The sequence below is a fragment of the Salminus brasiliensis genome, chromosome 2 (genome assembly GCF_030463535.1).
Source record: "Salminus brasiliensis chromosome 2, fSalBra1.hap2, whole genome shotgun sequence".
NCBI lineage: Eukaryota > Metazoa > Chordata > Actinopteri > Characiformes > Bryconidae > Salminus > Salminus brasiliensis.
The window spans coordinates 59,881,410-59,895,509 of NC_132879.1; the positions used below are offsets into that span (position 1 = coordinate 59,881,410).

At 46.4% G+C, this 14,100-nt stretch overlaps 1 protein-coding gene across 1 annotated transcript; it reads right to left on the reverse strand.

The window, feature by feature from the left end:
• Window positions 1-99: 99 nt before the first annotated feature.
• On the reverse strand, window positions 100-9,024 carry slc6a18 (solute carrier family 6 member 18). The gene is made up of 12 exons (XM_072673347.1): window positions 8,871-9,024; window positions 5,974-6,114; window positions 4,963-5,100; window positions 4,677-4,858; window positions 3,730-3,840; window positions 2,617-2,729; window positions 2,290-2,418; window positions 2,042-2,198; window positions 1,761-1,965; window positions 1,341-1,500; window positions 892-1,054; window positions 100-430 (listed from the first exon to the last, which is right to left on the reverse strand). The coding sequence occupies exons 1-12, from the start codon at window positions 9,022-9,024 to the stop codon at window positions 221-223; spliced, it is 1,863 nt and encodes a 620-aa protein (XP_072529448.1). The 3' UTR covers window positions 100-220.
• Window positions 9,025-14,100: the final 5,076 nt, after the last annotated feature.

Genomic DNA, 14,100 nt, shown 5'->3' on the forward strand with positions numbered 1-14,100 from the left:
CCCTGCTGTCCTCCTCCTGGAAAGCTGCTGTTGGAGATAGGAGGTTCTGCGTCACATTGCTGATATCTTTTTAACTGTCCATCAGAACCGCCAGTGTTCCTGCACTGAAAGATCTGTACGAAGTCGGCGCTGCCTTTATTCCAGCTCAGTCCAATCTCGCTGTCCAGTCCGATCCAGTCTCTCCGTACGGTTCCACTGGTTCCACCTCCCAAAAGGTCGGCTATTTGTCAGGGTCGAAGGCCATGTTGTTGTAGGGGTTGGGAGGTGGTGTGTGCTGCTGTTTGTGCTGGGTGTCTCGGTGTGTGCGGCGTCTGATGAGGCGGTACAAGGCCACGATGGGGATCGGTATCACCGGAACCGACGACAGAAGAATGCAGATGGCAAAAACCCAGTCGGGATATGGCCTCACCACTGAGTCCGGGAACGATTCCTTCAGAAACACAGTCAGGGTTACGATCAGGTGTAATGGTAGGGAGTGTGTTTCCCTTTGCTTCAGAAACAGCTGCTGCTCTTCTGCAAAGACCTTCCACTGGCTTTTACATCACTTCCACTGACGCAGCTGAACACCTGTGCCAGTGACGGTGCAGTACCTGAACTCATTAACAGGAGCGTCCGGATACTTTAGTACGAGTTGTGTAGCTAGAAAACCTACGTTGTTTTTAAAACTGTAAAGCAGGTTTCTACAAGCTAAAACGAGCCGGTCCGTTAAGACTGCTTTCCATTGGTGGTGTTATTAAATTTGCAGGATGAATAAGTTAGGGTTATGGATTACTGCTTTCTAAACATGATTTTAGAACTTGATAGCAGAGCTAGCAGCTAAAAGCTAATCACTGCGTCTGACCTCCAGCTCTGAGGACGGTATGAACTGGCTGTGCGGATATTATAGCTTACATAAGCTGGGTCCCAGGCAGCGTATGTGGGTTGTTCCTGCCCCTGGATGATGACGTAGGCCACCAGCACGACCAGTAGCATGATGGGGCTGATTCCCATCCAGCAGCTCCGCCAAAACCAGTTTGGCCTCCGGCCCGTCATGTACTCGATATCGTCACTGAATCTGCAGTGGAACAAGCCAGCGTTAGAACCCCTCATTCCCACACCTGGTGTCCTCATTTTAGTCCTAACACACCTGATCCAACCTGACACCCGACTCTCAAAACCTCCAGGAGACGAGGTTTCCCTCTTTCTGTAAAACTGCTGCTCTGGAGATACATGTTTTTCTTTGGCCAAGGATCAACTGTGTCCAAGACATTTCATCCAACAGAGAGAGCAGGTCCACATACTGACCTGAATGGAAGCATTTGTGTGTGTGTGTGTGTGTGTGTGTGTGTGTGTGTGTGTACCGTTTCATGCCGTAAAAGAGCACTACTGCAATGATCTCAAAGAAGGCGATGATGAGGAGGGGCACTGAGCCCACATAGCTGTTAAAGATCTCCAACCAGTAATTCCCCGAACCCATAGTGAAGATCAGAGCCACCAGGAATGACACCACACAGATCACACCTGCACACAGTACACCCAGTACACAGTACAATTACACACAGTACAATTACACCCAGTCTACAGTACAATTACACCCAGTACACAGTACAATTACAGACAGTACAATTGCACACAGTACAATTACACCCAGTACACAGTACAATTGCACACAGTACAATTACACCCAGTACACAGTACAATTGCACACAGTACAATTACACACAGTACAATTACACACAGTATCCAGTACAATTACACACAGTACAATGTGAACTACATACCGGTAAAGAGTTCTTTTGGCATCCACTTCGGCACCATGTTGAGGTCCAGCAGTGGAGTCAGAACCCCCTCCAGGTTTCCAAACATGGAGGACAGACCCAGGCTGAAGAGCATGATGAAGAAGAGCACCGCCCACACCTGAGAGCCAGGCATCTCAACCACCGCCTCCGTGAACACGATAAAGGCCAACCCTGTTCCTGAAGCACTCTGGGAAGAAGAGGTGGGGTTGTAAGGTGAAGGGGGGGTTGTTTGGGGGAGGGGTTTAGAAGATCTAAGGTGTTACCTGGTCCATGAACCTTTGGAGGCTGCAGTGTCTGAGGCTTAGATTAGCCACCCTGTCTGGATGGGAGCTGTTTAAGCGGTACAGCCAGGTGTCGTAGTTGTCCATAGTGATGTTCTGGTCAGCAATGTCAAACTCGTTGGTCAGTTTGAGGATGTTGCTGAGGATTAAGAGTTCAGCTGCGTTAATTAGCCCTTCAGCTTCACTGTCAGACACACACACACACACACACACACACGTCCAGGCTGTACCTCCTGAAGCAGTTGTTGTTGTTGGTGGTGGCCTTGAAGCCCAAGATGGCGAATATGGGGATGGAAGCATAGAGGGAGGTAGCGCTGTTAATGCAGCCCACCAACACCGCGTCCCTCTCACAGTTATTCCTACACACACACACACACACACAGGATAAATAACAACCATACATTATCACCTAGTATTATAATATTATCTAGAACCAAAGGTGGCAAATTCAGTTCTAGAAAGTAAAGATCTGTTCCAGGTTCCTGTTCTATATTTAATCTATTCAACCTGGTCCATGTTCTAGATAGAGTGTGTGTGTGTCTGTAAGGGTATCTCACTTTTTGGGGTTGTAGCTGGAGAAAGCGATCAGGCCGCCAAATGCCAGAGACAGAGAGAAGAAAATCTGAGTGGCTGCGTCCAACCACACCTGAGGGTTTGTCAGGACATTCCACTGCGCACACACACACACACACACACACACACACACACACAGAGGTTAGAGCATATTCGCATGTTGACAAAAGAGGAGCACATGGCTGCTGCTTGTTGTGACGGTGTGGGGTTTGGACTCAAGTGCAGTTGAAGTTTGTTTTATTATGAGTAAATGAAACTACTCCTCTTATGGTGTGGGCTTGAACTCCCAACCCTGGTAAGGGGAGCCCAGTGTATTTCCACTGTGCCACCACAGCTGTGGGGGTGGCAGTATAAACACTGATCATAAGCAACACAGAAAACGGCGGGAAAACAAACAAAGGAAAACCAGGAGTGATGTTCACTCAAACCAAAGACAACAACTCAAACGCTTTTCTCTGTTACCAACTTAAACCCACTGTTACCGTTCACCCCTCCACAAAGGTGCAACGGGGAACTGTGATTGGCTGGGTGTATTTATACCGTGCCACACAGGTGGGTCTGGTCAGTGTTGATTACCGCTGGGGATTCTGGGGCTTGGAGTTCTTTGCTCCAATCCCACCAGCTTTCATACTTTGCTGGCTGGGCCCCCTGCTGGTGGCTGATGGAACATGCTGCCTGCTCACAATTGTTGTTGTTTAGAGGAGCCCATGGCTGCTGATTGTTGTTTAGAGGAGCCCATGGCTGCTGATTGTTGCTGTTTAGAGAAGTATGTGGCTGCTGATTCTTGGGACGAGGTTTAAGGGGTCAGAGACTTGAAATTTGCATCACCTGGTCTTCCCTAATGATGCCACAGCGCTAACAAGCTAATTAAGATCTACGATCTGGGTTAGAATCATCTGTTTGGGGTGATTTAGTACTTTAGGACTGGTTCATTTTCTTTGTCACTGTCGTCACTAGCTGCTCAAAAGAGGCTCGGACCCGGATCTCTGTAAAGCTGCTCTTTGACATTTGTTGTAAAAATAAATAAAATTGAATTTAATTATAGGGTATAGTGTATTATATGGCAGAGTGTGTGTGTGTGTGTGTGTCTAACTTACGTCCGGTGTGAAAAGATACTCCAGGCCATCTGTGGCTCCAGGAAGCGTGAGCGCCCTCACCAAAAAGATGGTCAACACCAGGTATGGAAACGTAGCTGTCACATACACCGCCTAGACAGACAGACAGACAGACAGACAGACCGTCTCTTCCTGCTGGTAGAAGCTGTACTTCAGCGTAAACTGTGGTGAGAGCTCCCTGTAGATCCTCTGAAGACTTTTCATCACTTCAGGACTGCTGGAGTCTTATTTACTCATCCTGAGGTTCTGCTGCTGATCTTGTAGGACGGTCTGATCTGGTCATGTTGGTCAGTAGATGATTTAGTGGACGGTGGAACAGCGGCTGATCTCTAACTGTTCTGAGATCAGTTTAAACCCCTTCCCAGACTCCTCTGCATCTCCACCCTTCTTTCTGAAGGCCTCAGAGATCTCTGGATCTGACCATGGTGATCTTCTGGGGCAGTGGTGGCTCAGCGGTTAGAGCACCGGGATATCAATAACAGGGTTGTGGGTTCGATTCCTGGGCTTGGCAAGCTGCCACTGTTGTGCCCTTGAGCAAGGCCCTTTACCCTCTCTGCTCCCCGGGCGCTGGAGTTGGCTGCCCACCGCTCTGGGTGTGTGTCTGTACTCACTGCCCCTAACACATGTGTGTGTTCACTACCAGATGGGTTAAATGCAGAGGACACATTTCGCTGTACAGTGACAAATACGTGCATCTTTACCCCTCACTTCAATCATCAAGATCAGACCAGACTAAACGTCTGAGGTTTAGATCAGACTCCAGACTCCTCCAGAATAATCCTCTCTAACCAGTCTATGACTCAGGGACAGAGACCGTGCTGAACAAACCCTAAACATTACAGAGCTGTGAAATAAGGGGGCGGGGCTCTGTAGGTTCTGTAGATGATGCTCTAGATTATTATTGTTTGTTTGTTTGTTTGTTTGTTTACCTTGCCGATGGTCTCGATGCCTCTGATGAAGCAGATGTAGACGACGCTCCAGGCTGTGGCGAGGCAGAGCACCAGCCACCACTGCAGAGAGCCGCTGGAGGTGATGTCAGGGGTGATGTTCAGAGTCTCTCTGTACCAGAAGTAATTCACCGGGGTGCTTTGAACACACTCCTCCTCATAACCTGCACACACACACACACACACACACACATTTCTATGTATTAATGAAGGTAGAAAGTCTCACTGTGTGTGTCTATGATGTGTGTGTGTGTGTGTGTGTGTGTACTTGTCTGGCTGTCGTCGAGGGGACACTGGCTCCAGGGCAGAGGTTCCTGGAAGGAGTTGAAGAAGTACCAGAGCACCCAGGCCAGGATAGTGTTGTAGAACAGACTCACCAGGAAGGAAACTATCATGGAGGCTACGCCTGTCTCACACACACACACACACACACACACACACACACACACACACACACACACAGACAGTTGTTAGTTGTAGACGGGTGTTTTATTAGAGTGACGTCCTCCAGTCCTCCAATCAGCTGAGGGTGTTAATCAGATGATGTTTGACTGGTCTCTGATGTGACTTGCTGGTTGGATTAGACGCTGACGACACCAAGATCTACAGCTGATTAAAGACTAGGCTGAGGGTAATGAAGCAAAAAAATGGACAAAAGTATTGGGACACCTACAGGGGGCTCTAATCAAGAAGGAAGTGGGAGACCACCATCAGGCAACTCAGCCAAGGGATTTGAGCCTGTGCAGAGTGTCGGTGCAGCCTCCTGCTTCCTTTGTGCTGTAGTGTGATAGTGTCACGTTTGTTCAGGCATGGAAAAGCCGAGGAGGTGGCATGAGAAGGAGCACTGGTGTCGTCAGTACGCCAGGAATGAGCAGTTATGTAATAATGAACTTCTGGGTTTTTGAGTCTCTGATCTTGATTAGCACATCGGTTCCTGAGGCATTTCTCCAACTGTAATAAAAACCTTCTGCAAACAAGAGATGAAGAAGAGTACGAGACCTGACAGATGATTGACAGAGGAACCTGAGGTGGAACACAGCAGCAAACCTAACACGCTTGTGTCACTGTCCAGATACTTTAGGCCTGACTGTATGGAGGAAGGTATCTTCTCTGATGCTTGTTGCTTAAGCGTGCTGGTGCAGGGAAAAGCCCTCTGACAGTAGACTGCTGTGTAACCTCTGAGAGATAACGGACCACCTGTGTGGTGATTTAGTGAAGTCCATGTTAATTAGGGTGGGATAAGCTCTGTTCATTTGTAGTTACACTGCTATTCACTGACCGACTCCTCCCAGGTAGGGTGAGATGGAGTTCCACACGCCGATGCTGCCCTTTCTGAGACTCTGTCCAATTGCCAGCTCCAGATAAAGCAGGGGCAGACCCTCAAACACCAGGGCAATCAGGTACGGGATGAGAAATGCACCTGAAACACACACACACACACACACACACACATTCACAGTGGTAAACAAATAGCACATCATTGCACAGAGTGGGGGGGTTTGGGGGGTTTGGGGGGTTTGAGGGGGTTTGGTGTGAAATGCTCGGTTCTAGATAAGCTCCCCCAGTCAGATCTGTTTCTACAGTGGAGGTCCTAGATAACCTCCCCCAGTCAGAGCTGGAGTTCTACAGTGGAGGTTCTAGATAACCTCCCCCAGTCAGAGCTGTGGTTCTACAGTGGAGGTGAAGGGAAGCAGACGTCTGAAGCTCTAATAAAAGCTCCTCACAGAAAGTTCTTCACCTAATGGTGATGAAGACGCTGCCTGATGCCTGAGACACTGTTCTACCAGAGTTCTGAGAAGAGCTCGGCTCTAGAACCTGCTTTTAAAATCAGATCATTAAAATGGTGGAGGGATACATGCTGCAGGGTGTAGTGTGGATACAGAAAGTAGTCCCTAAAGAAAACTGCATTAGTTCAGATTCTCTATTCACTATTTTACCTTCATCATCATCATCATTCCATATAAAACTCGTGTAGCTGCACTGGTGGGTTTGGATAGTTCAGCCCAAGGTGGTTCTTTCCTCTCTGTTCTCTATTCATCCCTCAAGAAACCCATCATGGCATCTTTCTTTTAGGAGTGTTCACTAGGAGAACCACAGAAGAACCATGGTTGTGTTTCAGACATCAGCTTTGTGTACAGTCTGTGTGTTTATTTATATTTGAGATCTTATAATAATAATTATTATTAAATCTGGACTTCTGTACGCTGTGACTGAACGGGTGAAGGCCAGGTAGCTCAAAGATCTAATCACTGATACAGAACTGGACTCTCTGGCAACAAACAGGCGTTATCTGGGTTTGGGCCTGGATCCTCCCGCTGCCTACAAACAGCTCTCTGAACCCAGGAGCTCTCTAAAGCTGGTGGACATGCAGACTAGGATTAGACTGGGAAGTATTTCTGTTTGTCTTCAACTACTGATTTTCTTGCTTTTGACATTTCTCAGCCACAAACCCAGTACTGATCTTTTATAGAGCACCAAGGTCTGAGTTTAATGAACTCCTTAACTCTGTGTTTTCAGTCTGCTCCAGGGTTTTCAGTATTCAAATTCGCTGACCTGTCTGATCTCGGACTGTTCTGATTGGTTTACTTTACAGAAACTCTTGATGCACCAAAGCCACAGTATCTCACTACGAACTGAGCTCCATCAGCACTCCCTCAGTCTGCAGCGCTCATTCTGCACTGTTCTGTACTGATCCAGTCTCAGATCCTAATACTATTCTCTAGATATCTTTGCTCCCCAAATTACCAGAGCTGTTCCATCTACCCAGGCCTTAACAGGGTACACCCCTGAACTCAGAGCCATGACCAGAGTTAGGAGATGCCTCGATGACTTCTGTAGGACCTTTACAGACCACACTCCCCAATAGCACCAGATCGGGTTATTCATGGTAATGGTAGAATGGTAGACCTGCTCAGCTCCATCCTCTGCACTGTCCACGTCCACTAAACTAAAGGTGACCTCATTTATAAAGACTTGATGTACTTTTCCCTCTCTGACATCATGCCTGTATGACCTGACTCTGCTATGGTAGGGTACATATATGTGTATGTATAAATGAGTCTGTTTGGGCTGAAAAAACTTACATGTGGTTTTACAAGCCTATTTACAACCCTGTTATTTTACCACAGAATGAAGGGTTATGATTATGGAGGATTAGTACTCTCTCTTTAATTTCTCAGTCTTACCCAATGTGAGGTTAGCTAACTGTAATGATTGTAGGAGGATCTGCCAAGGTTAGCTTTTAGCCCAGCACCCACCCAGTCTTTGCTTGCCTCACTGGCTCCCTGGCCTTCTCTCCTCCAGTCAGCCCTTCCCAGAGCAATGCTTGGGCTAGCATTAGCTTTAAAGCCTTTTTAGCCTTACTTCAATATTCTCCTGCAGTAGCTGTTGCATTTACTCTCTAAAGGCTTTCTGCAGAGAGCGGGTGTACGTTAATATAATATATAAAGTCAGAGATGCTGAGAGGGTCTACAGCTGTACCTGTCCAGACTGAGGACCTCTCTTTTAGCCTGGATGGTATTACAGTACCTCTCTCTACTCCTACCAGAACCTCAAACCCATCTCTTCTTCTTTACAGTCTCATATCAGTCCAGTCTGCAGATCAGCCCTCCGTCACCTTTACAACATCTCTCTTCTCCAGGCTTCTCCCAGCTTTCACAATGCAGAGATTCTCTAAACACCTAAAACTGCAGCACATGCAAACCTCCAATCAGCCCATATCCCTCCTGGATTCCCCCCTCGTTACCTCTCAGAACTTTTCATCCCATCCATTGAGATCTTCGGAGGTAGGCATTCTTATCACCCCTCTTACAGAAGGATCCACAGTTGGAGCCGGATCTGCCACTGCTCCCAAACTCAACACTCATCCTAGCACATAACTCCTCAACGCTCAATTCTGTTTCCATCAGCTGTTTTACTATGTTCATGTCAAAGACGCCGTAGAAGCAACATGCTTTATATTTATTATTATTTAAGGTTCTTTAAGGTTCTTAATGATAATCAAAATGTAGTTTTTTTAAAGAACCCATTGTGGAACCTTTTTTGGAAGAGTAAAAATCAGTTCACTGAACCAAAATTCGTTTCTCTAAGGCTCCAAGTGAACTGCATTCCACAACCTCGCAGAATTAACTCTAAGTTTGAGGGTGTGTGAAAGGCCTTCTCCAGAAGGTTCCTCACCTCCTCCATAGATTTGGCACAGGAAAGGAAATCTCCAGACGTTTCCCAAACCCACTGCAAATCCAATGCAGGTCAGAAGGTACTGGAACTTATTGTCCCATTTCGGACGTTCCTCAACCTCGGCGGCTGTGTCTCCAGCTTCTCTCTCGGCCATGGTCATCTTTAATCCAGATCTTCTGCTGTAGTAGGATTTTTTCGTCAGGGATGCTGCAGCTCTTCTCCAGATCTTCTGACAACAGCGCGTCCTTTTATGGGTTACGGTTGAGGGCAGAATAAAGGTGTGGCAGTGGTTTAGCTGGAGTGTGTTTACGGGCAGTGTGAGGATCTGCTGTCCACTCCTTTAATGGATAACCTCCTCTGCCTCAAATCACCAAAATAATAAAAAAACCCTGTAAAATAAAAACATCACACTCTGGAATCAAAGGTCAGAGCTGTAATATTTTTATAATCCACATTATGTTTTTATGTGGATCGTTTATAAGCGCTTACATCCAGAGTCTGACCTTGTAAAAGAGATGGGGAAAAGGAAGACCTCTTATTATGACGTAAATAAATAGACGTGAAGTTTTGGAGAAGCACATGATGTTTAGCAGCATCTGTATCTGCAGCTGTGTAAGCCTCAGCATTCTCGCTAAACGTGCAGTAACGTATCTAAAAAGATCAAAACTACAGGTTATTGGTCTGTAAAGAAAAAGAGCTCCAGAGCTGCTGGATTCAAGAGCTGCTGGAAATGGAGAAATTCTCCACAGTTCTCTGCAGAATTAAACGGAGCAGAGTGATTCAGAGTCGGGCCTGGAGTGAAATGCTCCGTTCTAGAGAAACTGACCCAGTCAGACCCAGTTCATCTCAAACCTCCACTCTGAATGAATCATTTTAAACCTCTACTCTGAATGAATCATCTCGATCCTCCACTCTGAACCATCTCAAACCTCCACTCTGAATCATCTCGAACCTCCAGTCTGAACCATCTCAGGTTTGAGATGGTTCATTCAGAGTGGAAGTTTGAGATAATTCAGAGTGGAGGTTTGAGATGGTTCAGAGTGGAGGATCGAGATGATTCATTCAGAGTGGAGGTTTGAGATGGTTCAGACTGGAGGTTCGAGATGATTCAGAGTGGAGGTTTGAGATGGTTCAGAGTGGAGGTTCGAGATGATTCATTCAGAGTGGAGGTTCGAGATGATTCATTCAGAGAGGAGGTTCAAAATGATTCAATCAGAGTGGAGGTTCGAGATGATTCATTCAGAGTGGAGGTTCGAGATGATTCATTCAGAGTGGAGGTTTGAGATGGTTCAGAGTGGAGGTTCAAGATGATTTATTCAGAGTGGAGGTTTGAGATGATTCATTCAGAGTGGAGGTTGGAGATGATTCAGAGTGGAGGTTTGAGATGATTCATTCAGAGTGGAAGTTTGAGATGGTTCAGAGTGGAGGTTTAAGACGATTCAGAGTGGAGGTTTGAGTTGGTTCAGAGTGGAGGTTTGAGATGGTTCAGAGTGGAGGTTCAAGATGATTTATTCAGAGTGGAGGTTTGAGATGATTCATTCAGAGTGGAGGTTGGAGATGATTCAGAGTGGAGGTTTGAGATGATTCATTCAGAGTGGAAGTTTGAGATGGTTCAGAGTGGAGGTTCGAGATGATTCATTCAGAGTGGAGGTTTGAGATGGTTCAGACTGGAGGTTTGAGATGATTCAGAGTGGAGGTTTGAGATGGTTCAGACTGGAGGTTTGAGATGATTCAGAGTGGAGGTTTGAGATGGTTCAGAGTGGAGGTTCGAGATGATTCATTCAGAGTGGAGGTTCGAGATGATTCATTCAGAGAGGAGGTTTGAGATGGTTCAGACTGGAGGTTTGAGATGATTCAGAGTGGAGGTTTGAGATGGTTCAGAGTGGAGGTTCGAGATGATTCATTCAGAGTGGAGGTTCGAGATGATTCATTCAGAGAGGAGGTTTGAGATGGTTCAGACTGGAGGTTTGAGATGATTCAGAGTGGAGGTTTGAGATGGTTCAGAGTGGAGGTTCGAAATGATTCATTCAGAGTGGAGGTTCGAGATGATTCATTCAGAGAGGAGGTTCAAAATGATTCAATCAGAGTGGAGGTTCGAGATGGTTCAGAGTGGAGGTTCGAGCCATGATAAATCAGTGTTCATGTTAACTGCTAAAGAAACAGCCTGAGTTTTAGCTTCAGCAGATGCTGGCATCAACCTGATGACCAAAAACGTTAAAAAGACGTTCTCTCGGTCTGCCCCATCTGTCCGGGTTCAGAGTGGAGGTTTGAGATGGTTCAGAGTGGAGGTTCGAGATGATTCATTCAGAGTGGAGGTTCGAGATGATTCACAGTGGAGGTTGGAGATGGTTCAGAGTGGAGGTTCGAGATGGTTCAGAGTGGAGGTTTGAGATGGTTCAGAGTGGAGGTTCGAAATGATTCATTCAGAGAGGAGGTTCGAAATGATTCATTCAGAGAGGAGGTTCGAAATGATTCATTCACAGTGGAGGTTCGAGATGGTTCAGAGAGGAGGTTCGAGATGATTCATTTAGAGTGGAGGTTCGAGATGATTTATTCAGAGTGGAGGTTTGAGATGATTCAGAGTGGAGGTTTTGAGATGGTTCAGAGTGGAGGTTTCTAGACGATTCATTCAGAGTGGAGGTTCGAGATGGTTCAGAGTGGAGGTTTGAGATGGTTCAGAGTGGAGGTTCGAGATGATTCAGAGTGGAGGTTCAAGATGATTCTTAGTGGAGGTTCGAGATGATTCAGAGTGGAGGTTTGAGGTTTGAGATGGTTCAGAGTGGAGGTTCGAGATGGTTCAGAGTGGAGGTTCAAGATGATTCTTAGTGGAGGTTCGAGATGATTCAGAGTGGAGGTTTGAGGTTCGAGATGGTTCAGAGTGGAGGTTTGGGATGGTTCAGAGTGGAGGTTCGAGATAATTCAGAGTGGAGTTTCGAGATGGTTCATTCAGAGTGGAGGTTCGAGATAATTCAGAGTGGAGTTTCGAGATGGTTCATTCAGAGTGGAGGTTCGAGATAATTCAGAGTGGAGGTTCGAGATGGTTCAGAGTGGAGGTTCGAGATGGTTCAGAGTGGAGGTTCAAGATGATTCTTAGTGGAGGTTCAAGATGATTCAGAGTGGAGGTTTGAGATGGTTCAGAGTGGAGGTTCGAGATGGTTCAGAGTGGAGGTTCGAGATGGTTCATTCAGAGTGGAGGTTGGAGATAATTCAGAGTGGAGGTTCGAGATGGTTCAGAGTGGAGGTTCGAGATGGTTCAGAGTGGAGGTTCAAGATGATTCTTAGTGGAGGTTCGAGATGATTCAGAGTGGAGGTTTGAGGTTTGAGATGGTTCAGAGTGGAGGTTCGAGATGGTTCAGAGTGGAGGTTCGAGATGGTTCAGAGTGGAGGTTCAAGATGATTCTTAGTGGAGGTTCGAGATGATTCAGAGTGGAGGTTTGAGGTTTGAGATGGTTCAGAGTGGAGGTTCGAGATGGTTCAGAGTGGAGGTTCGAGATGGTTCATTCAGAGTGGAGGTTGGAGATAATTCAGAGTGGAGGTTCGAGATGGTTCAGAGTGGAGGTTCGAGATGGTTCAGAGTGGAGGTTCAAGATGATTCTTAGTGGAGGTTCGAGATGATTCAGAGTGGAGGTTTGAGGTTTGAGATGGTTCAGAGTGGAGGTTCGAGATGGTTCAGAGTGGAGGTTCGAAATGATTCAGAGTGGAGGTTTGAGGTTTGAGATGGTTCAGAGTGGAGGTTTGAGGTTTGAGATGGTTCAGAGTGGAGGTTCGAGATAATTCAGAGTGGAGGTTTGAGATGGTTCAGAGTGGAGGTTTGAGATGGTTCAGAGTGGAGGTTCGAGATAATTCAGAGTGGAGGTTCGAGATGATTCAGAGTGGAGGTTCGAGATGGTTCAGAGTGGAGGTTCGAGATAATTCAGAGTGGAGGTTCGAGATGATTTAGAGTGGAGGTTCGAGATGGTCCAGAGTGGAGGTTTGGGATGGTTCAGAGTGGAGGTTTGGGATGGTTCAGAGTGGAGGTTCGAGATAATTCAGAGTGGAGTTTCGAGATGGTTCATTCAGAGTGGAGGTTCGAGATAATTCAGAGTGGAGGTTTGAGATGGTTCAGAGTGGAGGATCGAGATGATTCATTCAGAGTGGAGGTTTGAGATGGTTCAGAGTGGTAGGTTTGAGATGGTTCAGACTGGAGGTTCGAGATGATTCAGAGTGGAGGTTTGAGATGGTTCAGAGTGGAGGTTCGAGATGATTCATTCAGAGTGGAGGTTCGAGATGATTCATTCAGAGAGGAGGTTCAAAATGATTCAATCAGAGTGGAGGTTCGAGATGATTCATTCAGAGTGGAGGTTCGAGATGATTCATTTAGAGTGGAGGTTTGAGATGGTTCAGAGTGGAGGTTCAAGATGATTTATTCAGAGTGGAGGTTTGAGATGATTCATTCAGAGTGGAGGTTGGAGATGATTCAGAGTGGAGGTTTGAGATGATTCATTCAGAGTGGAAGTTTGAGATGGTTCAGAGTGGAGGTTTAAGACGATTCAGAGTGGAGGTTCAAGATGATTTATTCAGAGTGGAGGTTTGAGATGATTCATTCAGAGTGGAGGTTGGAGATGATTCAGAGTGGAGGTTTGAGATGATTCATTCAGAGTGGAAGTTTGAGATGGTTCAGAGTGGAGGTTTAAGACGATTCAGAGTGGAGGTTCAAGATGATTTATTCAGAGTGGAGGTTTGAGATGATTCATTCAGAGTGGAGGTTGGAGATGATTCAGAGTGGAGGTTTGAGATGATTCATTCAGAGTGGAAGTTTGAGATGGTTCAGAGTGGAGGTTTAAGACGATTCAGAGTGGAGGTTTGAGTTGGTTCAGAGTGGAGGTTTGAGATGGTTCAGAGTGGAGGTTCAAGATGATTTATTCAGAGTGGAGGTTTGAGATGATTCATTCAGAGTGGAGGTTGGAGATGATTCAGAGTGGAGGTTTGAGATGATTCATTCAGAGTGGAAGTTTGAGATGGTTCAGAGTGGAGGTTTAAGACGATTCAGAGTGGAGGTTCGAGATGATTCATTCAGAGTGGAGGTTTGAGATGGTTCAGACTGGAGGTTTGAGATGATTCAGAGTGGAGGTTTGAGATGGTTCAGAGTGGAGGTTCGAGATGATTCATTCAGAGTGGAGGTTCGAGATGATTCATTCAGAGAGGAGGTTTGAGATGGTTCAGACTGGAGGTTTGAGATGATTCAGAGTGG